Here is a 27,009-nt window from a genome sequence, read left to right as displayed (position 1 = left end):
ATTTTAGTCAAGTGATAAGATTTTATTATAACACCACACTGCAAAGTGGGGAAATACAGAGATCTGTTTTTGCCTCTGGCAATTCAGATAGCATGTCCTTCCCATACCAGGTAGAAAATGTTCTCTGTGATCCTTTTCCTCCATGTGCTAATTCAGCAGACATGGGAAGCTGATGAGAGCAGACATATAAAATAATAATTCTTTTATATTCTGTTTTAATCTTTATGGCCCCACTCAGGATACCATGTTCCTCTATACATGTCTGTTTCTGATTGAAATGATCTAAGCTAGGCTTTAAAATATAAGATTTGTCCCTATTGAATATGGCATGCTTCTATAAGTTACAACTTTTATGTCCAGTTTGTAGGCTCGAAAGCTGTTGGTCAAATGTCAACCCATGGCCAGGTCAATTACTGTTTGATTCAGTAAGAACCAGGAAAATATAGGTCAAGACAAACCCAACTGAGATTTAGATACAAATTATAGGTACCTTGGCAACGTAATTGGTGAAAGTCAGCTCTATGGAGATGGTGACATCTATGATTGTAACTAAAAGTCCTCTTCTGCTAAGAATTAGTCTGGAAAATGTAGGTGAAGTAAGAACACATATAGAGGTCCTGCAGCAATATATAAAGATCTGCAGCAATGGCAGGATAGGAGTTATTATTTTTGAGTACTAAGACTTGAACTAAGGGTTTCATGCATGCCAGGTACTATACTCTCAGTCTCTCTTCAGGTAAATGAAGACAAAGAAATCCTCATAATAGGCACATCTAGAAAACAACACGAGATATTTACACATCCAATCTTTTTCTCATAACAGGAGTTATAATTTAGCTATTATAATTTCTTCCCTTTTCAAAAATAACTGTCACCAGAAACTGGACTCCAACAAAATGTAGGAGCTGAAACTCCCTCCAGTCCCCTAGAAGTAGCTTGTTTTGTCACTGAAATTGTTATTGTGGTGGCAGATGTAAAAATGAGCAGCTTTTACGGAGAAAACGTATCTGAAAGTAATCATAAGCTGATGGAAGACAGGTAAACTGGGCCGAGATTGTGTTAAATGAAAGGAAGAAATGAGATAAAGACGAAAATAGAGATAACTCCCAAGCCCGGTGCATGTGCTTCTGTAGTCAGTGCCATTCTAGTCAAGGCCCCTTCTCTGGCTCTGGGGATCCATTTTTTCTCTGCCCTGGGCTGCTTCTGGATAAAAAGCACACGCAGTTTGTTTGACCTGCAGTGGGCCTGTTACACACTGTGGGGCCAAGGAAAGGCTTCAAGCTTCAGGCTTCTGCTACTGCTGTTTTCAGCTGCCTGGGAATTCTTAAGGGATGGGATCATAGTCAGAAGATGTGGGAGATGGGGAAGGACTCCAATAGTGACCGAGGAAGTAGGGTGGTTTGGTTTTAAAGCACCCTTGCTTTTTTTTTTTTTGTATATATTTAGTCACTGCTTTGAGAGCAAGCATAGAAAATGCCTTCATAGAATAGCTGTACACATAGCAAAGGAGTATCCTCTGACTCACTACAGGTTCTGGCCCCAGCATAGAGCAGTTTTAGACCTGTGGCCTCTCAGACTACAGTAATCCCTTCCAGGGCATTTTAGACTTAGAGAAACTTAGTCGTACAGCGGTTGATGACCTTGGAAGCACACACCCTGCAAAGAGGGCAAGTGCAGGGCCTCAAGCTGGCCCTGCTATGGCGTGGCCCTAACGGCTCGAAGGTCAGCTAAGATCTCACCTCCTAAACACCTTCAGACCGAACAGCACAGACGAGAGAGTTTGCATAATTTCAGAATCAAAGAATGTGGTTTCACAAATATGGATTTTTAAGTTTGGCCCAATGTCATCTTGGGAAGGTGGGAGAGATGGCTTATTTGGAAAAAAAAAACTATTGGAAGATTTCATCTTACCTGCGAGGCTACCAGCTACCTACAATATCCATTCTAAAGTACTAAGTATGCTAAGTATGGAATATTCTGGGTGATGGCGAGGGACAAAGATATTTTATTCCCAAAGCAACGTTGACTTTCTATTTCTAGGGAAGGTTCTGTGTATGGACTGACACCTTGGAGCAATAAAGAAAATGCCCTGTTCTTGTGTCAAAAAATTCGTTCAGCAAGCATTCCTTCTGGTGGACTGACTACTCAGCGGGCCAGCTGTCCAGGGCCTCTGCCGGGGCAGCCCCAAGGGGAGCGTTTCAGACAGTGGTCTCCACTGAGCTTCTCAGATCCTGCTTCCCCAAGCTCCTACCATGACCCTGCTGCTCCCACTGTCTGACAGGTGTTTTTCCAACTCTAGAGGCAGAGGATTTTGGGGAGTGTCTGAGCCAATAAGATTTCTCCTTAGGGGGAGGGCGTGGCTACATGGGTCAGAGCAGGGGCGGGGCTTGCGCAGCGGAGGAAAGCCTGGCTGGTTGTGTGGAGGGTTGTTTGATTCCCACCCCCCACTCCCCTCTTTTTTTTCTTTCTTTTCTTTTCTTTTCTTTTTCAAAAATCTTTCTTCTGACTCTTATTAATTTCTCTGTGGGGCTGCGGCTGGAGACCGCGGAGCGTTGGAAATGACGTTCGGAGCTTTAATTACTGCAATGGCTGGACAAGTGTGAGGAAAGCTGACAGTGGAAAAAAAGGGGGACAGGATCGGGGAGAAGCAAAGAAGCAACACCCCCTCCTTTTCCCTCCAGATTTGGACAGGAGGTGCAAGGAGACTGAAGAGAGAGCTGAACATAGCCCGGTTTTGGGGGGAGAGGCCGGAACCCCGCCGCCTCTTTGCAATCAACTTTTTTTGGAAGCCTTTATTCCCTCTTTCTTTTTATTGTTGACCAACCAGTGAGGAGAGCGAGCGAGCGAGCGAGAAAGTGAGGAGGGAACGAGCGAGCGGAGGATCACTCCGGGAACTAGCTGTACGTTGTGCTCGGAGCACCAGCCGCACAGTCGCGCTCACTCCCACCCGCGCGCCCTCCTCCGCGGCCCCTTGCCGGGTCCGCGGGTCCACGGGTCCTGGAAGCCGCCGCCGTCGCCGACTGGCTCTCCGGCCCCGGGAAGCCCGTGCACCAAGCGCGCCGCGCCCGCCCCCCTTGCGCCCCCCACGCGCTCCCGGCTGAGGGGGGGAGATCTCCTCCGCGTGCTCGCAAGTGGCTATGGTATTTGGACATGTAATTGTCAGCGCGGGATCTGAGACTTGCCAAAAATGAAGCTGGCGACGGGACTCTGGGTCTGGGGGAGCCTTCTGATGGCAGCGGGGACCGTCCAGCCCAGCGCTTCTCAGTCAGGTGGGTCGCGGTCTCGCGGTTCCCGGTCGCGCTCCAGCTGTTGAACCCGCCACTGCCTCCGGTGTTTCCCTTCTCCCTCGCCCCTCTGTCACCCTTAGGCTCCAGGGACCCTAGGGACCGGGCTTCTGCCTTGGGTCGCCCCTAGCTCCATCCCAAACTTACCTTTGTGTGTGCGTGCGTGTGTTTTTAATTGATGCTACAAATGACTTCGCTTTCCTGCCACCCTCTATATTATTGTCCCCCCTCTCGCCCTCTCTTTAGCCCCCTTCTTTCTTTCTCGCGCGTTTTCTGGGAGCCTAAGCGGGATCGCTTCTGGTGGCGCCCGTTGTTCGGGGCGTGGGAGACCTGAGCCCGTCAGTGGAGGTTCCCTCCTTCTCGAGCTGGGAAGGGGGGGGGGGGGAATCAAACCAAACCGGAGAATCGCTGCACCTCTTCGGGCTGCCAGGAGGTTCCTGAGCTGAGCCTGGCTGGCCTTCCCCGGGGTGCAGGGCTGCGGCGGAGCGCGGCCGGGGAGCCGGGCTTGGCACCTGAGCATGCTGGCGCAGGGTCCCTGGCCCGAGTCTCCAGTAGCCTGCGGGGTCACACCGGACGCCCAGCCCTATCCGGGCAGCTGGAGCGCACCGGGTGCGCGCCTCGGCCGGGGGCCAGGGACTCTGGGCCTTCTTAGTTGGCATCTCTAGGCTGTCTTGAGATTGACTTGGGGCGAGAAAGAGGGTGTGTGTGTGTGTGTGTGTTGGGCGTGCGACTCTTCAGCCAGCATGATCTCTCTCTCTCTCTCTCTCTCTCTCTCTCTCTCTCTCTCTCTCTCTCTCTCTCTCTCTCTCTCTCTCTCTCTCTCTCTCTCTCTAAAAGAGCCTGGCATACTGAGTCCAGAGCTCGGCCTTCCCTCCCCATGCTGGACTTGGCTCTGGGAAGAGTTCTTCCAGTAGTGCAACTTGGGGTTGGCCTAAACTTCTGTTTACTGCCCTGCCGGGCTGCAGAGCTCGCGGGTGGCGCTCACTGACTTAGCCCGAGGCGGGCCGGGTGGCGGCGTCCTGAGCGCTGCCACTGTTGGCTGGATCGCCCAAGCCCCAGGTATTTGGACAGAAAAAGGACTAATTGACCCCGAGAGAAACAGTGTCGCTGTCGTGCTGGGGCCGCCAGAGCCAATGACAGCAGCTGCGATGTAGAGGAGCTCAAAGTTTCTTGACTCTTGGGAGTTACCCCGGGGATGAGAGGAGGGGACGCGAAAGGACTAAGGAGAATCTGTGTGTCTGACCTGGCCCAGAGGGGAGAGAAGAGGGCTTTTGGAGAAGGCAGAGAGATTTCCGGAACCTTCCGGGGCTGGTGGCGGGAACGTGGGCGTCAGCTTGAGAAGATAAAACATTCAGGAGTGGCGACAGGGAGAGCTTTAGGTCCCTAGAGGGTGTCCTTCTGACCTCACCGAGAAAGCTGCAGCTTGCTAGTTTTCCCGCTCCGCCCCCGCTCCCGCCTCTTCCTCCTCGCCTAGTAAATAACAAGTTACAATCTCTGAGCGGTTCAAAATGACCTTCGAATGGCACATGTGCGCCATTTGTGCTGGCCGTTTGCATACTCCCAGTGACTCTGAAATTCTTCCTGCATACCAGATCCTGCGCTCCAGCCACCTCTGGAATCAGAGCAGCAGCAAGGACTTGAGATTCCAGGCGGCCGCCTAGATACATCCCTTTCTAGCCCCCGACTCGGAGCCCTTTGCCTTTCCCCTCAATGGGTTGATTATGCACATTGACCCATTCAAAAACACTTGCCACTGTCATGCAGGCTTAGCCGAGAGGAATTTCTATCAGGCCACCCTACCAGGGAGCTGTCTGGCGTGGCCCGGGCCGCTGGGGGGATCCCCGCTTCAAGTCCACAGCAATTTGGTATTAACTCTGCAGCTCCCGGTTGGGGCTATGCCGAAAAGCCCTTTTCAGAATTTAGGCAAGGAATGTAATCCAAATTAGTTCTGCAGCTGTCCCCTTCCGCGTCTCAGAGGACACCAGCCTGCGCCCAGCTCCCTCTGCTCTTTTCCCTGGGCGAATTGTCAGACCCACAAGTGAGCCCATTTAGAAGCAGGAGGATTAGCGTGCCATTGTTGTTTCGTGTGTGACTCTGTACTTGAAATTCTAGGGGCACAAAAGAGAGCCTCACTTGTTCAAAACACAAAGTGATCTAGATGAAAGGGCCGCACAAAGAAAAGCTCTCGGGTGTATCCTCGGTATAATTGCAACAAGCATACTTAGGTGATCTATTGGAAACTGTCTGTGCCCCCAAGGGCTTCTTCTTTTTTTCCAGGCGCCTCCACCACACCTGACAGAGAAAGTTCAGCTGGTTTTAATGTAGTGCTATTATCAAAACAAGTCGCTGTCTGGTGAGAGTGAGGCTCTGTTTGCGGCTGTGCATGTGTGTGGCTGTCTATCCAAGTAAATACATAGCGCGCGTCTCCTCTCTCGCGGTTAGCAGTCAGCAGCAGTTTGGAGGAGTTTGTTTTGGTCCAAATGAGAAATTAAGTGCGGATAAGTAAACTAGGCTGCCAGAGGGCGACAAGATGTTGAGTGAATTGCTTTTAGATGAAACAAATTAAGGAAACGAGGGAAGACAATCTGCTTTTCGCATTATTAGACACGCTTGGAGTTCAGGGGAAAGTGGCAGATTTTTGAAATGCTAATTTCTTAAGCAGAAGGAATGCACCTTATTTACTGCTGTGTGTGAACGGAATAAAAACATATAGTGGGTGTTTCTCTTGTACGATCATCAAGACGTTTCTTGGGAAAATTGTACGCAAGAAAACTTGGTTGTTCTTTTGCTGGAGGAGGAAATAGTCAGCTTTTTGAGTATTTAAAAATAATTTCAAGAAATTTATGTCTGATTACCGGTGATAAATGTTATCTATAAATGTTTTGATCAAGGGCCTTTATATGGCAATTCCACCTGGAGGAATAATTCTACAATGTTTCCTTCTTTCTGTGGTGGAACTTATCAATATCGCTTTTGTAACTGAAATAAAAATATACAGTTGTGTTGAAGTGACATTCTCCCAAGTCTTAATATGTGGTGGACAAGATCATTTTTCTTCTCATGTGCAAGCTACTTAGTTCCCCTGCTTTTTATCTAAAGTGCACACATAGTCTATACACTTACGGCTTATTATTCCCCTCCCCCAATCTTTCAGTGGTATTCTACATTTAAGAAATATTATTAATGAAACTTAATGAGAAAAATATTACACAGATTTTTAAAAAAATGCATCAATCTTTTTTTTTCAGAGTGCCTTTGCAATGGTCACAACCATGGGTACGCTCTCCCCCTTTGTTCCTTTAATTTTTGAAAAGCATGCATTTGTACAAGCTAGCTTTACAGAAGAACATGGTTTTTCATTCTGAATACTTCAAAATAGATGAATACCTCGCATGGTAGCTTCAAATTACTTGAAAACACGGCAAGTTTCTATGGTTGAGATGAAGTGGAATAACTCTGCTCCTGTCCTCATTCCTGGTTTTTCTCTTTAACTCAACTGCCTTTATTTTAATCATGCATGCACAAAAAGTCAAATGTCTTGAAAATCAAGCACTTACAGAAATATATATATATATATATATATATATATACACATATACATATATATTTCCTTTACTCTTTGGAAATGTGTCTTAATTAGGAAATTACATCAGAATGTTTACTGAGGCTTTCATGTGCTGGAAGATTTATGTATTTTTTTATTCTAACCTGAACATAGTGTTTGCATTGGCTGATTTTTTACAGTTTGCATTCACTTGATAGAAAAATCATATTTCCTCCTCAGAGTGGATTCAAATATTTAGTATTCATGAGCTTTCATCTCTTTGGTTCTTAAATAGAAGTGCTATTTATCATCTGTCTTACACACTCACCCTTTCCATTACTATGATTCCTTACGTATTATTTATTGAGTTTAGGCACATGTGAATATATATTTTTCCCCTTCCACCACTAAGTGTATTCATTTTGTGTGTGTCTTTCCCAGCAACCTGCCACTCAGCCTCTGCAGGAGTTCCCTAAGCCAGTTTTCATTCTTTCTCTCTGATAAATCTGATATGGCTGGTTGGCTGAACAATCGTAAGCCATTCCATTGCTCAGATTTATTCCCGAAAGAAAATAAAACGGCATCGACCACAGATCAGTAGGGCATCTCAAAAGCCCAGACTCCAAGGCCAAATCTTCCTACAGAGAAGTACCTCTTTTCCTTGTGTGCTCCTTCTTTCTTCCCCTTGACCATGGAAAGGTGGATGACTGCCACGTAACAAAGGCTACTGACAGCGAGGAATGGTGCTCTCAGTGTTCCCTGAAGCTTGATTACAGCCACCTTGAGATTAATGGCAATGGAAAGTGTACATTATACACAATGTTCTAAATTAGCATATCTTCAATATTGCATTGCTTTTTGTGCTATGTCTGGTCAATTTCTACAATAAAAATTAGTTTGTTTTTTCAAAATAGCAAAAACTTTTTTTTTTTTTTTGGTGTTCTGCTGCTGTTGGTTGCCCATGAATAAATGCCCAAAACCCAAATGAAGCAAATGATCGGACTGTTCTGATACCAGCAAACTTATTGGCATTTGACCTGATTAATTTTAAGCCTATAAGGGATACTTTTTTGTAAATATATTAATAGCTATGCTAAAATTAGTTAATACATGTTCAAATCTACAACTGTATAATGAATGTCAAATAAAATGTCAGGACCATCCTGTTATCCTTTAACAGAGTGATGCTGAATTTGCTATAGATGATAGAAGCCAATCATAATATCAGCTCCCCCCCCCACATTATATAGATAGTCTGTTATATTAACATTTCACCATATGGAACTAACTTGGTACCTTTATTCTAATATTCATTTTGTGTAATATAAATATTGAGTAGTCAGAGAAAATAATTTCACTATTGCTAGTAGAGTTATTAAAATGAGCTTATAGATTATGAGAAAGCAGTTTGATTTATTTATTTGTTCTGAATAAAAAAAAGATGGTAGCTCAATGTTTCTTGAAACTGTACCTCTTTTCCATAATTTTAAGGAGACTTTACCTGCCTTATTGCAATTAAGAGCAGCACAGACCATAACCATAAGGTTTAAATCATGACTTCTACATCCTAGGGACAGTTCTAGGCTCTTAATGTCAGAATCTCATTCCATGTCCTTGTGAGTCAGATTACCTGACTGGGAGGGGGAATGCATGCAAGATACTGTATATTTCTCTACTATGTAGCAGTTTTCCACAACAATGAGTTTAAAGCCTTCTGTGATGCTGAGATATATTCTAGTAGCCAGTTAATTGTTTTTCTACATGAAATTCAAGTTGTACATACAGTTAAAACATTTGTACATATGTTTATAAGCCGAACATAAACTCCCTAGCAAGCTGTGTGTGTCTGGAAAGCACCCATTGAAAAGAACAAGGAGGTGCTTGACTTAGTAGCACTTGCTTGTGAAAACACTTTCTCTCAAATAATACCTTTTGGAATTGCTTTCTGGTTTCTTCAGATCTCATTGTTCACATATCTTTCTGAGTTGTCAATATTTTGACATATTTTATTAAGCATTTATTTTTCGAAGCTTTAACAACAAACTTTAAAGTCAGTTTCTTGTTTTTGTGTCAATACTTAAGTCCTTTCTAGATTTAGAGAGAGAGAAAGAAACTACAATGTTGAAATATGTGGGGGTTTGGGATGCTGATTCAAAAGAGGTTTTTTGAACAGGGAGTAATTGTCTCATAGTTATTTTTAAATAAATGATTGCTGATAGGCCCATCATTTTGCACAACTCCAGGGGGCAGCAGACTCACACAGAATTTAATAAGAATGGCGAAGCCTGCACTGTGGGTAGCACATCAGCAGCCCTGTTACTGAGTAATACTGAAGAATAAAGCACTGAAATAAATGTGAGAGGCGGAGCTTCTGGTATAAACCTTTGAGAAAGCTTGGGTTAGACTCCCAGCTTATTTGCATACTGCTGTTAGTGCTAAATTTAATGCCTCAATTATTAACATCTTGGATTTTTTTAATCATATCATTGGAAAATGATGATTACGCACACAAGGGAGAAGAATCAATTGTTTTAAGATTGGTTTTATATGTCGATCTTCTGTTATTGAGTAAGCTCATGTGGGAAGACCTGTTTTATAGTCAGCTCTCTCTCTCTCTCTCTTTTTTTTTAAGCTGCAGAGAAAAGCTGACTTCTTGGAACCTACTTTGAGGGTCTTTGGTGTTTCCTTCTTTCCCCTCTGCTGGTCTCTCTTCTTCTCCATTCTGGCTTCAGAGAAATCTAATGCTCTTTAGAAGGTACTGATCTAGTCTGGTCTTCTCATTTTTGTAAAGAACTTAGAAGCAGAGTCAAACGGAGTGTTATTCCCAGTATTATTTGCCAAAAAATACACAGAAGTGCTGGAAACACTTGTAGACACTTGAATGGACAAATGAAAGGTTTTGTCAAAGAGAATAACAAAATTCACAAGACAGAGTTCCATTCTTACCTACACTCTATAGCTCTTTCCAAAACAAAGACTGTGTGAACATCATTATCATTGTTGTTTCTAAGACATAATATTGGATTGCATATATAATTCATGCAAGAGTGATGATTAAAAAAATATAGCACATTGTCAGGAAAACTCTAGGAGGATGCATACCTGATTTTCTAGGCCTAATCTAGATCTTATAATCCACACAGGAGCACCTGGCATTAATATCTGTATATAATGGTGCTTTCAAGCATCTCTGTCCTGAGACCTTATGCCGTCCTTATGAGACTATCTAATCCGTAATAAACAAGGTATTTACTTAAATATAATGGATTGTAAACAATAACCGCTTAGATCTCCTTCACCACTAAGTTAGTAGAGTCCCTTAACCAACAAATCCAAGGAAATCTATCACATTCATCCAGGCCTATACAGAATCTAAGGCTCTTATTTCCAAGGCAATTGTGTTTTCTTATGCCGTTTATTCTTTGAACAACTACACCAGGAAAGCTTTCACTATTGAGACTTTACAGATTTGTTTCTATGGTACAAGTGCCTGTCTCTGGCTTTTCTGCAAGATACTGCCTCTGGGCTTTGTGACTAGCAGCACCGTTGATCCAACCTTAATTCTGTCTTGACATAGATGAGCTCCTTCAAGCTTGTATGCTTTCTTGAGCGCATAATCTTGTGCACCATAGTGACAGACCGGAGATTTGAAACTTGTTCTGGCAGGAAGAGTCACTTCCTGTTAGGAGTGGGAAATGGAAACAGAAACCACCCCCCATCAGTTTATAAAAGATTAACACAGACACCATAAGACTTCCTTTGCAACATCATTAAATATCTCCCATGAGGATAGCTCAGTATCATTACTCTTAATCATGTTATTTCCAATATTGTAAGGTTACTGAAGCATGCTACATACCATTAAGAATATGCAAGATGCAGTTCCTGAATTCTGGGAGTTAAATGAATAGAGAACAAACATATATACTTATATACATCTGTACATATATGGTACAATGTATTGCCAGTTTTGAAATACAATTTAAAGATGTTTAAAGAAAAAAAATAACCACTAATTAACCCGCCCCCCCAAGCATCATCTATGTCAACAAAGTTTTCCTTACTGAGTCTTTATTCCTCTTTTGACTTCTACTCCTTTTTGTTTCCATATATTTCTGTATTAATTACTATCTGTGGTAAGTCCTTATTGAAAGTGGTGATCATAAGTCAGCTTTCAGGAAAGATGTCTTCTACTCTCCATTCCACTTGGATGTCTCCTGAATGATTAGGACTGACAACACTGTCAATGGCTTCTTCAGGTTCTGTGATGCTGTCTTGTGTGGCTACCAATGTGTATAGTTCTCAGTTTCAAGATCAGCCCCCATTACTGGCAGGGGGGGGGTACCTAATATTGGTCATAGATGGCAGGAACTGTCATGGACTAGGTAAATTCCTTCTCCTAAGATCTTTATTTGCTCTTATGCCCGGTAGGCCCGGGGAATATGCTAGTATTAGTTTCTTTCTGTGGGAACCAATCAAAACAACAACAACCGAACAGGTTATTTCTTCCAGATACATGTAATCACTTTCATTCTTAGGAGTTCCTTGGCAAGTCATTTTATCTATAGTGATATCAATTAAACCAGTTTGCTCTAAGAAAAATTGACAGTAATTTTATTAAAATCTGTCCTTAATTTTTTTTCAGAGATAAAAACCTTAGAAATGGTACCACAATGTCCTCTTGACTGGTCTCCCTACCTCTAAGACCTTCCTACTGTGGCTGGATGAACATCCTGATAAAGTGCACCAATTATCTTAGTTTTAATTATGAAATATTTTGCATATCTCAGTGTGAGGCTCAAAGGCTGCTTAAGTTGTCTCCCATTTTATTTTCAACTACGGTTTAGAGTTTCTTAAGATGTAAAAAGCCAGGCTACCTTACCCAGTGTTCCATACCAGGACTGTTTATTGCCTTTACCTCCCTTTCTTATAATTTATGGCTTATTTGATGCCTTATATACAAAAAATATTTTGAATATTTTAAGTTCATTTTGAATTGCATCTATACCTTATTTCTCCCTTTGGGTGATTATCATAACCCTTGAACCTTATCAACATCATCTGTTTCATCTAGCATGCGTTTTTTTGCTTTTTTGGATGCAACTTTCTATCTCCTGACTCATATGAACCAAAGACATAGTAAGCACTTAAAGTATTTTATAAACTAAGGAACAATATACACTTGCCAGAATAATTTTAAGTTCACCCATACATGGTTTTTATTTGTAATTAAATCATATAGTGCACAGTGCAAGCTGTTCTAAAACATAAATACAGATTTCTTAATAATAGATATTAGCTGTGTTTACCCAGCATGTTTCTCTGGTTGCCTTCGTGTGTGTCGGAAGCTATTTCTTCAAATGGAGTCTTTCCAAGTCTGGATAATTTGAAACCCTTGCCCATTTTTAGAGTTTGTTCATAATATGATACCAAGTATTTCTGTTCATTTTATTTTTGGCAAGTTGAAAAAAATGTGAATATTATCCTTAAACACGTGTATCTGTTTTTTTTTTTATTCCACTATTTTTAGGTTAAATGGTAATTACATTCCTGCTGTGTCTTCATCACTTGCTTTAAAGTTTTAATCTGTTTAAGCACTAGGGATTTACCAACCACTAGCAATGTCCCTTCTGAAGGTTGGGACCATATTAAAAACTAGGGAGCAGTGGTTGAAGAGCTAGTACAGTGATTAGAAGAATGAATCACCCTTACATAGGACCAGAGTTTGATGCCTAGTATGATGCTGTGTATATGCTAGGCCCAGGGAGTGATACTATTAGGAGGTGTAGCCCTGTTGGAGTAGGTATGTCACTGTGGGTGAGGGCTTGAAGACCCTCATCTTAGCTGCTTGGAAGTCAGTCTTCCACTAGCAGCCTTCAAGTGAAGATGTAGATCTCTCAGCTCTGCCTGCACCATGCCTTCATGCATGTTGCCCTGCTTCCTCCTCGATGAGATAGGAAAGAACCTCTGAACCTGTAAGCCAGCCCCAATTAAATGTTGTCCATATAAGACTTGCCTTGGTCATGGTGTCTTTTCACAGCAGTTAAACACTAAGACACCTAGCATGCAAGTCAGATGGCTAACAACCACCTGTAACTGCAACTCGGTGGGTCTGATGCCTGTGGCCTCTTAGGGCAAGATCTGACCAGCACACATGTGGTGTACATTCCCACAGATCTACACATATACACATGATCAAAAGTAAATTGTGTCATAAAAGAATCAAAGGAGCAGATATAAGAAGTTTAAGGCAACAGACTTTTCCCAACAAGGGATAGTTGACAGCCATAAAGCACAGTATAAAGTACGTTGTCAAGTGATCTTGTAAATTTTGGGGAGGGATATTTGCTTTCAGGGAAATTCTAATCCAATAAGAGCTTCGTGAAAAACGAATTAGAGACAGAATGTAACATTTTCTATTTCTAGATAGATGTGGTATTATAACTTTGTAATAGCTAAGGTTTCTCAGGATCCTAAAATAGACAACTAGACATATGCTCACCATTTTGAAGGGCTCTTTAAAGAAAGCACTAGCAGGGAAACTGAATAGAGAGATGATGGGGGTTCTCCTGGATGCTCTTTTAGATAACTGACTTGTATTCTGCAAATGGCTGATGGGCTTGTAGCATTTTTAGTGCAGAATCCTACCAGGGAAAATGTCCGTCTAAATCTTCCTCCCACCCCTGCAAGTTACCTTACTGTAGGGAACTGCCAGCCTTTCTAGGCTACCAGGGTCCACTACTGTACCCTCTAAAGAAGCCTTTAGGAGTTGGGAGCCTGGTTGGTCCTTTACTATGGTGAGTATGTCTCGAGGGCCAGGAGGCTTTCTTTGGATGTGGGAACCACTCATGTTTTCCTACAGTAGCAAAGGGAGTGAAGCTTCACAAAGCCATAGCCTCTCTACCTATCAGCCTCTGCAGAAGGAAGACATCCTTGGCCTTTCAGATCCCCCTTTCCCTTCAGTTCTGCAACTCTTTCCACTTCCCCTACAACTATATGAAGAAATATGTCCGAATTGCAGGCTATATTTGTCACTGTTTGGGTTCATTATTGCTCTTTTGTTCTGTTTTTTTTTTTTTTTTTTTTTTTTTTTTTTTTTTTTTTTTTTGCACAGCCTCTGTTAAGAGAGCCTTTCCATATGTTTTATTTTCTTGAAAAACAAAACGGAAAACAAAGCAGGAGTATAGCAATATCTTGAAACTCAACTTTGTATGCTTTCCTTAAAAAAAAAGAAAGAAAAAGTAATAAAAATACAATTCTAGTGGGACCCAAGGCCACAGGACACATAGGTGTGGGGGAGCTCAAAAGCCAAATTTGTATGTTAGGTAAGAATGATGTTAACCTGCTTCTGAACACTGTACAATATAGGACATGTTTTAAAATGGGTCATGCAAATTTTGTCATGTGTAACTCTAGTTTAGAACATGGTATAATGGAACTGTACCATAGCCAATTTTAGTATATGACAGCTATATTATTAAGGTCCTGTTCCTTAAAATACAACTCACTGCATTTTTTAATCACATTGTTTAGCATGGATAAAATTCCATCTTTGACTTCTACCCTCTTAATAAGCTAAATGTGACACCTTTAGCCACCATTGCCATTATTACTAGCAATGGATGAAACAATGCATCTAAATTAAAAGCAGCAGTCCGGGGCCACAGGTCTTTGGTGGTATTTTTAGCTAATGTATCAGGGCATGTGAGAAACAATAAAGGCATTAGTGCTAAAGTCATATGCTTAGTATGTAAAATACATCAGCTAAATAGTTAATATTTCCCAGTTGTTAACTTCAAATTTAGCAGCCCACAGTCCCTGGAGATGTATCAAAACCTCTAAAGATGTGCTTAGAATTAATGGGAACTGAAGTGATTAGTATTCAGATATAATTCTTTACTGGCCTTGTTATTCTCTTTCTTTTAAGTACAGGATGAAAATTGAAAGTATATAGAAAAGAGACATTGAGAAAAATCAAAATAGACAAAACAGCTCACACAAGTGTTGGTGAAAGGGGCATTCATTATTTCTACAGAGCTTACCCTATTGCTTGTGGCCAGAATTAGCGCACTGTAAGCCAGAGAAAGAGATAAGCCCAAGAGAATGGTATGCATCTAATTTTGTTTAGCTAATTTAGATCTGATACATGCTCTTATACTTTTACAAACTGACCCCATCACTCCAAGAAAGGTCCATATTAGGATCATGTCTCCCAGTTTAACAGCTTTTGCTCAATATTTGTAGGCTACATAAAAATAAATTTCTAAATTCTATATTTCTCATTTGCAATATGAATATTGTGAAGGTTAATTTATTAATGGGAAAGAAGAGAAAAATAAAACAAAAATGTTTCAATTGCTCCAAGCCTGCCAACAATGAAACTATGTCGAAATTTCTGAAACAATCTTTGTGTACTGATCCTATGTGTGTTCTTGTCAGCTTATGAGTCTGAAACACCATTATTTTTTGATCATTTTGTGATTTGCACCTCCTAGTTGATTCAGATTTATTTGTAAGCGAGTGACCTATCTGCCTCTCAAGCCAGTATGGCACAGCCATATTGGAGCCATATGAGAGCCTTGGGTATTATGAAATAGTTTTATCATCCAAATAGATAAATTTTGGTAAAATTTCTAAATAAAGAAAAATTGCAGATAAAATTCTGACACAGAGAGTATATAAATACATATAACAATGTTAAAATGGGTCATGTATATATTCTCATGTATAACTCTATCCTTCTTTACATAGTTTAATGAATCCATGCTATTGCCATATGAAGAAATAATTTTATTGTTTATAGGTTATAAACACATGTAACAATGATCACTTTGTTATATATGACACTTGAAGGAATGTGATTCCCGCAAAAAGATAGGAAAAGGTAATATTCACACTTGGAGGTATCATGAGATTCATTCCTAAAAGAACAATACCTAAAAGGCATCAACCCCATGTAGTAGTACTTCTATGTCTGCTAGACCTTGGTCCTGACTGAAGACTACATTCTCCATAATCAAGCTCACAATAGAAAATAATTCTCATCTTCATGAATTGTGCATCTCATCATATTGCCAGTGGTTATTTCAAGGTTAATTTTTTTTCCCCAACGGCTTCTCTCTTGATTACAGTCTGTAGTAATTGTGCATGTGCTGATAGAGCACATGAAGGCTTGAAACTGGAAGACAGTTTTCACTTTATCCTGTGTCAAGATCAAAGGCTTACACATGCTTCCTAATGAAATATACGAAGAAATCACTTTATTGTTTATTTCTTAGTTCTAGGACTTAGGAAACTTTGACCTATTTAAAAAAAAAAGTTCCATAAACCCTTGCATAGGATGTGCTGAACAAAATATTTCCCATCACCCCCACATATATGTCTTGAGATTTTACTCTCAGAGTAGCAAACTGCATTCTGGCTTGACAGAGTGTTCCAGTTTCTTTCTCAGAAACCTTTTTCTCAAATTTATCCAGATACAAAGCTACAGAGTTCACAGCTGTCACTCTAGAGGGCTTCTATAGTTCTCTGGCATGTACTGTGATTCTCTCTTGTACACCTCTGTTATTGGTGGCTGAATGTTCTCAATATTACCCCTGAATAAAATAACAGTTTTTGATAATAGGTATGGCTATGTTGTGTCTGTCTGTGTGCTCCCACCTGTGTGAATACGTGTGTGTGTGTGTGTGTGCATCTGTGGAGGTCCAAAGTTGACATTGGATGTCTTCCTACATGGTTTGCTGCTTTATAGATCAGGATGGGACTGAACCTAGAGCTTGCCAATTCCAACTAGTTTATCTAGGTATCTCAACCTGGGGAAATCTGTACACTTCCTGCATTATGGGATCAGTGTCTGCCAGTCTTTCAGATAGTATTTTAGCATCTAAATCTTGGACCTCATGCTTGCTATGAAGCATCTCCCTCCAATAAGCTTTAAAATGATAGAAGTAGACATACTTTTGAGTAAAGCTTGCTACAGTTCAGCATTGCCCAGTTTGAGGAATGCGTGTGTACGAGTTAAACATATGCATGGATGGGTGTTTTCTTGACAGGAAGTGAAAAAGCAAATGACTTAGTCAGGTTCTTTTTGGCCCACAGATTAGTTACATGAGTGAGGCAAACCAAAAGACTCTGAAAACAGATGCTGACGAGGGGTGCTGGTAGGTCTTTTGGGTCTAGAATTTGGCTATTTAGCAGTCACAACAGGTTGAATTCGTGGTGATAATCATGGGGGGGGGAATAACCACACTGCTCCTCCTCATTAATCTTTGATCCACTTAGCTGTCACAGGTATGTGCATGCATATTGTGCATATTGGAACTGCTGCTTTTGGGCATAACACCTAATCTCTATGTATGACATATAAGAAGAAAGAAAACAATTAAAATATGGTTTTGAAAAATTAAAAATAGAATCAAACCATTAGATGATGAATGCGTAATTATGACATTGTGAAAATTGTGGGCTCAGCTTCGCTTTGATACGTTTTGCTAGTGGGTTTAGATGTGTACTTTTTTAAAAACATACTTTTTGTTATCACAGAAGGATGATGTGCCATGTTTTTGAAGAATAAATAAAGACGTAAGAGCATGCCAACATGGAGATGATTCTGCTTGAGAAGGAGACACGATAACGGGCTTTAGTATTTGGATGGCTGTTTTATATATAAGAGGGATTAGCACTCTTCTCTGTAGCCTTGGAGAACAGAAACACTAACAGCTGTCTGAAACTCGAAGGCATCAGATTTCATTCAGACACCAACAAGGACTTTCTCCTCAGGCTTCTCAGAGCTGGAATCCTGCCCCAGGAGGTCGAGAGTTGCTTAGTGTGTGTGGGGTGGTGAGCTATGATCCAGCCACTTCTATAAGGGTAAGGAGCGATGAGGCAGCTGAGGAACAGATGCACAGTACTGTTGGGGAAGGGATTAGTCCATGACTTCTGAAAGCCCTTTCTGCACTAAGTCTCAGGATTCATCACAAGCACATGGTGCCCAGTTGCCCTTTCCCAGTCTCAAGCCCAGATTCCATGGCTCCATTGGCTATGGCTGTGATTCTGGCCACCTTTGCTTTTCACTTATCCAACTTATTCTATCTTGATGGTGAAACTTTAAATGGTTTGCAAGAGCTTGTTTTGGCTAAAATATCAAAATAATCATATTTTTTCTATAGGAAACCTTTACATTTCTGATTCAATATACAATCCCAATAGATTGCTCTCATCCTAAAAGTACAGAACAAAAGCAAATAAGACAGGATGCAACTAAATAGCATAGTATAAATACACATTTTTGGTGATATTATAGCTAGGCTGATCAGGGAGTGTCAAACCTTGGTCTGCAGTTGTGAATAGATTGTAAGTGTTGAGAAATTGCTTTAAAAAGGTGCATATGTACTACTCAATTATAAATATGCCAGCTTTTCCATTAGTCAACCATAAAAAGTGTTTACTTCATGACCTTTGGCACTTTGGTTTCTTTTGTTACCACTTTGCGATCTGTGTTGAAAGATGCACACTACAAAGAATGTTTTACTTTTCTTGCCTTCTGTGCCTGTTCTTTTAAAATTCTCTTAGATTGTAAGGAAACTGCATTTCTGCGATACACTAGTGTCTGCCTTGGTCTTTCTGATTCACACACTTCCTTGTTATGGACACACTGTATCCATTTTGATGTGTCTAGTGCTGTGTGGCTTAGTTGGTCCTTTGATGTTTGCAGTGTTTTCTGAAAATCTACAAGATAGTGACCCTCCTCCATAGTATGGAAACAGATAGATAGGGTAGTTCTAGAAGAGACAATATTCTATTGTTTAAAATATTCATTTTGTTTGTATATATTTATACTTCAGTGTTTGTATATGTGCCACAGGTGTGCAAGATACCCTGGAAGTCAGAAGAGGGCATCACATGCCCTGGAACTAGAATTACAGGCAACTGTGAGTCCCCTGTGGTTGCTGGGAGTCAAACCCAGGTCTTCTACAGTATCAGTGAGTGATCTTAACTGATGAGCCAGCTCTCCATTCCCCTGGGGCAATATTACAGTGACCTATTTAACAAGGATCGGTTGTAGTCAGGCTTAAATCTTTGGTTTTGCATGCACACTTAAAGAGGTAAGCAATGAAGTCAATACTTTTAAAAGCCAATCTTCTCATTTCTTAATCCTCTTAAAGATACATATTTTTATTTTTAAATTATGTGTTTGCTTGTATGTCTGTATATGGGTCTAGACATGTGAGCAGAACTGCCCAAGTAAGAAGGCCATAAAGCATCATTTGTCACATCATCTCTCTGGTTCCTGAACTTGTTATCCTTGCTATCCTTTTGTTTTAGTTCCTGGAGCCCCTGACCCCTGTGAAAGACTCATCTACCAGGCTCTACCCCTTCCTGATTCCCTCTGCCTGCTGGATATCTCTATGCGGATGAACCACAATGTCTTCCCCTCAAGTCATTTACATTCAATGCTGTTTAAATCCCTACTTATAATTTTCTGTAAATACAGAATTAACTCTTCATTGATAAATGGCCAGTAAAATCATATACAGAATTTATTCAAGACCTACTATGTTGAATTTGAGGAATATCTCTGCAGTTAAAGGAAACTTGTTATTCTTGTGAAGGACCTGAGTTCGGTTCCCGCTACTCACTTGATGGTTCAAATCATCCATAACTCCACTTCCAAGGTATTTGATTCCTTCTTCTGATATGTTCAGGCACTAGACATGTATATGGTACACACCCACACACATGCAGGTAAAATACTCTCAAAAATTACAATGACATTTGAAAAACCCTCTAAAAAGGTGTACTGTGTTAAGAAGTGTGCCAACTACTTCTTAAGTAATATTTTGCCTCTGATCTTACCAACATGGGCATTACAGTTGTCATTTTCCCAACAAAGAAATAGAACCTCAGCACGATTAGGTATGTTGCCAAATGGCAAACCTGTGCAGGTGGCCAGCCAGTGATGACTATGATCATAACTCTTCTTGATCTAAATACCAATATTTTGTATATAGAAATAAACACTCTCCAAGAACTATAGACAACACAGATGCCTATAGTAACTATTTTGCCTATAATAATTATTTCTTTTGATATCTATATTATTAACATCTGAGAATAAAGTAAAAACAGGATTAAGTATGTTACTAGCATTTATTTGTTGATAATATCATGGCTCTGATTGCACACCTCAAATATACTAACCATTTCAATTACTTTCTTAATTCAATAATGTGAATTAAATTATTTAGGATAGACACAAAGTCAGGAGTCATGAGTATTAAATAGTTGTTCAGAATCACAAATGTAACTATGGGTTAAATGTGTAGTCTTTTAAAATTTCAGTTTTCTCATCTACAAAGGAAATATTATTCTTGTATCAATGGCAGAGTTGCAGAGATTAAATAAAAACTTATCAGTTCCATAATGAGAACTAAATAAGTGTGAATGGTTTTATGTGTAATTTTATGGTAGAAAGAAGAAGCCTGACTTAGAGGTGCACACTTGTCATTTCAACTCTTCTGAAGCTGAGATGGTATGATCAGCAATCTGAAGCCTTTATGGTTCATATAGGGATATTATATTTCAAATTTAAACAAAATAAACTCAGTTCTTTTGGAAAAAAAGACTATTGTAAGTTTAAAGTTACAGCACGTCCAGGCTAAGAACGTATAATTCCTTTTCTCATAAACTGGACTTGAGTTTGTTTCTTGTGTTTACACGCAGGGGATGTAATGGTTTCCAGAATAAATGTATACCTAGACTCACACAAACAGTATAAGTAGACTATTTGGGGAAGGAATTTGGCTCTCTCCGAGGGGCAGTATTCTCAAATCATTTTTCCTTCATATTCCATTTTTATAGGTTTGGTATTAAAAAAAGAAGCTTAGAGAGACAGTTTTGTCCCAAAGATTTATGTTTGCCCTGCAAGCCCAAATCGCTGGCCTTTCATCCTTACTGTTTTTTAAAGTGCATTCTCCTTCAAGAGAAAATGGTTTTTAATCAAATTCATGAGATAACTTTTTATATTATATTTTTATAGATATTTCAACTTTTAAAGATAGGACACAGCTAATGTGCTTTTGGAGAAATTTCTGAACACAAGAGAGAAGTGAAAGATTTATATACAAATTCAGAACAGATTGTTTTATGTAGACAGAAGTGAATGGATTGTGATTTTTAAATATTTCCCCTATTTTGTGGCTATTGCACATTTATTTAGGTAGTTAAAGAATAGGCTAAATTCTGTGCATGATAATAGTTCATAGAGTTGTGACAAAGATATTCCCTGGGGGATTTACATTTTTCTACCCTAACCTTACATACTTTGAATAAGTGTTACCAATAAGAAGCAAGAATCCAGGTCTTCTATTGTTGACTATCCACCTCTCATTAGCCAGTGAGTCATGTTTTTAAAAGCTGTTTTTATATCTACCAAGGTAAAGAGTTAAAAGATAACATGATTGCCTTTTTTCGGTATGAAAATGAATGAAATATACCCACACTATTACCTGTGTGCTGAGAGGTAGGAAGGGATTTTTTTGTGCACCAGCTCTGCCATGTGTCATTATCTCCTTTAGCTGACAGGTGGTGCTCCACAACAATATGGGCAGGAGGGATGTGTCAGATTGCTATCAGTTTCTAAACAAGCCAGGAGCTGAACCTTAAAGAAAGATTTGCCATGAAGCAGTTGAATTACTATTTACTTTTTAATATGCAGGCATAAACAACAACAACAAAAGCCTGTTACAAGCAAAGTATTTTTAAATTTTAATTGTTCTATAGATACAGCCATTGGCTTTGACATGGATTTCATGTAGCTTCAACAATACTTCTTACTTAAAGGCAATTCAATTTTAATATTTATAATATTAATATAATCAATAATGTAAAATCATATATAACATTATTTATAAATAATATATAATAGAATATATACAATAGAAATATATTATAAATAAAAATTAATGCTTAAATTATTAATATAAATATTTAAGTTGGATATAAAATCATAATTCACATCAATTCACTGGTGTTTGTTCATAGAGTTTGTTTTTAGTTTCAGCATTCATTTTAAACACGTTAGCCCCTGGGATTCAGAACACATAAAAGTGTTAGCTACAAAGAACTCTAAAATATGTTGATCTAATTAAGATGTCATGATTTATTTTAAATGAAAACAGTATGACTAGAATAGCCTTGGTGAATGAATCTAACAATAGGTAATAGTTCTGATGACCCTTCACCAGACAGTGAGTGCTGTCGGTTGGGTTTGTCATGTTCTGTGAGGCAATGAGAGCTATTTGCATTCAAGGTTTGGTTTTAAAGAGGGGCAATCAGCTAAGTTCATGAGAGGAACAGGAATGTAACAGGCTAAGCTAGGTTGCTGGAGATGAAATGATTATACAGAGCATTCACCCTGTCTCCATCTCTCTTCACACTGCCTTCTGTTTTAGATCCCATTGTCCTCCACCCTTGAGTGACTCTAATTGCATCTATGAATCACGAGCCAACCTATTCTGCTCTTAACAGTTTTAATATCTCACTCCCAAGTCAATATGCTATTTAATAACCCATCTTGGAATGTCTTCCACATCCTCTGTATAAGTTTTAGTTTTGCAACTATTTTTGTCTTCATTAAAATACATTATTAGTGCATTTTAAAGTCGTGTGGCCTTTGTGAGAGTGTCACGTGTGTATGAAATAATGCTTTGCTCCAACAACTACTATTAGCAAAACTGCTTTATTCCCCTCCTTTGATACATTTGGGCATGTTTGCCAAGATTCTAACTATGCCAAAGAGTTTAACAAGCAATGACTTGATTTGTACACTACTCTGTGGGGACTCTGACATTTTCAATTTTCTTTCTTATCAGGGCAGTGTTATCTTGCCTTCTGAAGGAAGTGTAGACATAGTCCTCAGAGCATGGAACACAAAGACACAGAGTTGAGCTTCTCTAGTGTTACTGTGGTGATAGCTCACATTTAAATATGAAAACAAAAGAAAGATCTTTAAATGTTTGCTGCATGGATTTGATTTTAACTTTTCATAGTTTAATAAGGCCTGATACCATCAAGGGAAAAATACCAATCTCAAAATTAGATTAAGTCATTAGGTGAGCCCACTCCTAAATTGTCACATATAGTTTTTAAGAACTCGATTCTTCTTCTCACCTTGAGACTTCACAAAGCTACAAAAGTACTCCATCTGTGGAAATATTTGTCTGATATGAACCCTGCTTAAAAGTTAGACTATTGACTTCTGAAATGAATTAACATCATTCAGCTCAGATTTTACTGAGACCAGTTTCCATTAAGCACTTATTTACCTTCCATCACTCTACACTATTTAGTAGCTTTTATATCTCGAAGAACACTACAGACATCCGTATAATCTTCAAATAGAATACGATGCTTGACAAACTATTTCAAAGAAGTTTGTTACTTGTCTTATTTAAATTGTAGTTTATTTATATTAAATAGACTTATATTCTTCTTTCAAATTATAATAAGGTTTAAAAATTATTCCAAATACTCTTTTTAAGGACAGATGACGTGTATTCTTTATTTATATGGAGGCTATTGAGGTCTTCTTAATTTATCTGCACTTCGAAATAGTTTATATTTTTATAAGTTTTCATTCTTCCTGAGTAGGACCCTTGGCTAGGAATGCCATTGCCTGTGCTTCTAAAGGCAGAGAGTGACAAATAACTAGGAGACTCAAATAGCATTTTTTTTCCAGGGAGAAGAGAGAACAGCTGTCCCTTTGGACTGTGATCCCAATTTGGAGCACTTGCAAGACTTGTAAAAGAAATCTCTGTGATTATAGCCCAACATGCAAACTATTCCTGTCTCAAGACCTTAAATCAACACCCTTGGCTGTCTAGTAGTTCTGCTTTTCCAGTAGAAGGATATGGGCTTGAGACTCTCTCTTACACAGGACTGCAGGGCAGTGTTCTCTTGGCCCTTCTCCCTCCTGTATTTCAGCAGAATAAGTTCTTTCTAACACCTCGAGTCCTCCTTTTCAAACTACATGCCAATCACTGAAAATAAGCAGATTGCCAAAGTTGTCTTTTATAAATAAAGATTAGAATTGCACCTAGCAGAGAGTTTTAATAAATAGTTTATTTTTAAGCTGGTAGTTTGATTCTCAGTTATTTCATGAATGACTCTGTTGCCCCTATTTCACTTTTGTTATTTTTTTTTTTATGTTCTGCAGTTGTTTTGCAACTGTGCAAGTGCTGGAAAACACTTGATAGTCTGGAAGACATTAATGTCCAGCTAGTTCCCATGATGCTTGGATTGATCTTCGGAAATTCTGAGAATAACCTACACATTTTGTAGTTTAGGATTTTACCATCCTTTTTAAAATATAATTGCAAGAAAGGCAATATGGAGTTTCTATTGTTTTAAAATTTGTGCTGAGTCAATGCATAGAGCACTAACTCTCAAAACATGGAAGAGGGGTGTACTTAAATTAAAAAATTGGTTCCTTATCAATTAATTTCTTAGTATACTATGCTTATTTATACTAAAATAAGGCTATGATATTTCACCAGGGAGCATGAGTTAAACATCACCACATATATACGCATATAAATAAATAAATTATGTATAAATTATGCCCGAGAACAATGAAATCTTCCAACATTTTTTTTAGATTATTTTTACAAGTCTTTCTAAATCATGTCTATATATGAATAAAGTATTTTTTATAGGTAGAAATGTGACCAAACTCTATTCTGTAGGATTGCATTATGTTTCCTTTCATATAGTGTGGAGCATTTTAATTCTCATAATAACTGTTACTCAGTTTGCCAGCAGGAGGCCCTTCCAAGCAGTGTGATATCTCCTGGTCGGCAGACTTCTTTGTAAATAAATGGCAGTCTGCACACCCCTTTCAAGAACTCTAGTAAGTGAGATAATACTGTATGACTTTTTAAACTCAAAATATAGCTGTATTATGTCAGTGACCTGTAATAAATGGAACTGTGAGGAGAGGAGGCAGCCCCATTCACCTTGTATCCATGCAGAAATTACTGAGTTCTGTTTCTGTGGCTGAAGGAAGCAAAGGAAAGAGTGAAAGAAAAGAACCGACCTTGGCTTGCTGTCGCTCTCAGGCTAACAGGGGGAGTTCACACTGGCTATTTTTACCGCCTTGAATACTGCACAACTCATTACCAATCGCCTTGTGTACTCAAAGCACTGGGAGAGTCACTGATGATATGATAGAAATATTTTAAGTAGTCTTCACAGTTCTCCAGTTTTTTCTAATGAGCCGCCTTCTAGTTGACCACATACTTTTGTGAAAATTATTCGCTTATTGAACTAACTAATGCAGGACTGGCAGCTATACATTGGAGAACATGATCTCAATGTGTTCTTAAATTGTAATAATGGATGACAAGCTGGTGTCACCTATTTCATACTGTTGTCTAGTCTTCCTGAGAAACGCTGTAACTCAGAATCTTTGAGAAGTTTAATATAAAGAAGAAAAAAGGTAATAAGTTGTAGAGGAAAAAGTTAGAGTTAAGGCAGGTAAATTATTTCTCAATTAATGTGTGTGTATATGTGTGTGTGTGTGTGTGTGTGTGTGTGTGTGTGTGTGTGTGTGTGTGTGTGTGAAACTGTTACAACGTCCTGGAGAGATGGATCAGCAATTAAGAGCCCCGACTGCTCTTCCAGAGGTCCTGACTTTCTTTCCCATTAATGACAAACTGATACAAAATAATAAAATAAAAGAAATGTTTGCAAAGTATGAATAATGTTTGCAGTAATTACAGGTTTGAAGCTGTCATGTAAACATTTTAGAGTCATGCAGCCCACTGCATGTTTGTATACATTCTGCCTAGCTACTCATTTGCTAACAGCAACAGAATTGCATGCACCAAGATTAGATGTGCAAAAACCCAAAGATATTTTTCCCTAGCCTCATATGTAGATTAATTGCAGATTCTAATAGTCATGATGATTAAATTGAATATGCCCTCTGTGCACTAAAGAACATCGTGGCTATGTGCTCTTGGAAAACTTAATATCCTTCTTTGGGCTTCATATCCTTACATTAAAAATGGAGGAAATGATTTTGTTACCCAGAACTACTTTCATGATTACTTGGGAAAGTATTTATAAGGTACTTAACATGACATTTGGCTCATGATACATACTTGTGAAACTTTACTGGGTTTTTAATATGAAGATAGTAACTTTTAAAACCCACTTTTATTATCACATTAATTAACATAAGGAGCTTTATCATTAGTATTCACTTTCAGAGAATGCTTAATAAACAAAACAAAATCAGTCATCCACAGATTGGCTATTTCTGTACCAGAAAAGGCATAGGGGTTATGTAAAAGACTGTAGTGAGTCAGGCAGATTCATAATTAGATACATCTAGGGTTTTATTGTGAATATAGCAAAAAGGGGCACTTGAATGACGACTGACATGTATTATAATTTGAGTTTGAAATGGTTTTCTATAGCGTGCAGTTTCTGAAACAAGCCATGGTGTTGAACTAGGCTTTGTTTGGTAAAGCTTAGCTAGGTGGGTGCTTCATAAGAAGAAATTGCAGCAATGCAATAAAAGACATTTTATAGAAAGTACAATAGGCAGTCAATTCTGCGTGACTGAATAGAAGAAAAGGATGGGTGGGATTGAAAGAGAAAATACAGATCCCTACATGCTGGACTTAAATCTATGCCAAGGAGTATGGGAAGGTAGAGCAGGTTGAGACGCCGAAACTCTGTGGACACACACCTGAGCCTTAGGTGACTCCCCAGCTCCGTGCCAGACTTCTGACTTGGAACATGCTTCTCACATAAAAGAGATGCGACCACATGTCATGGAGATCCAAAACAGAGTTCTCTATGCTAATGAGGTGCCTAAAGCCCTGGAGGGCATAGCCAATAGCTTTCCTTCCCAGACATTCCTCTCTGCAAAAGGTATTTCATCTCAGGCCCACCTTCAGAAATGGGTTATGGTTTTATGTATCCGTTTTCTGCCGTGAAAGAAAACTGCTCAGAACCATGGACTGCCTCTTTTCATCAAGATCTGCTGTGAGGAGCCATGAAGAAAGCCTTGTCGACAGAGTTCCAGCCTAAACTCCCAAAGAAGACCTCTCTGAACTCCCAGCCACAACTGCCACTAAACCTGCAGCCACAAAGCTAAGGACAACTACTCCC

General features: G+C 39.6%; 1 protein-coding gene across 5 annotated transcripts in view; it reads left to right on the top strand.

The window, feature by feature from the left end:
- Nucleotides 1-2,367: 2,367 nt before the first annotated feature.
- Erbb4 (erb-b2 receptor tyrosine kinase 4) overlaps nucleotides 2,368-27,009 on the top strand; it is a 1,076,693-nt gene continuing 1,052,051 nt past the window's right edge. For 4 of the 5 annotated variants that reach the window (XM_006495692.4, XM_006495693.4, XM_006495694.4 and 1 more), the window contains exon 1: nucleotides 2,368-3,269. In XM_006495692.4, coding sequence (XP_006495755.1) covers nucleotides 3,188-3,269 — 82 coding nt within the window. In that variant the 5' untranslated portion in view covers nucleotides 2,368-3,187. The remainder of the gene's footprint in view (nucleotides 3,270-27,009) is intronic. The other variant, NM_010154.2, reaches the window with a different exon arrangement.

The sequence above is a fragment of the Mus musculus genome, chromosome 1 (assembly GCF_000001635.26).
Source record: "Mus musculus strain C57BL/6J chromosome 1, GRCm38.p6 C57BL/6J".
Lineage (NCBI taxonomy): Eukaryota > Metazoa > Chordata > Mammalia > Rodentia > Muridae > Mus > Mus musculus.
This window is presented reverse-complemented; position numbering and strand designations above follow the sequence as displayed.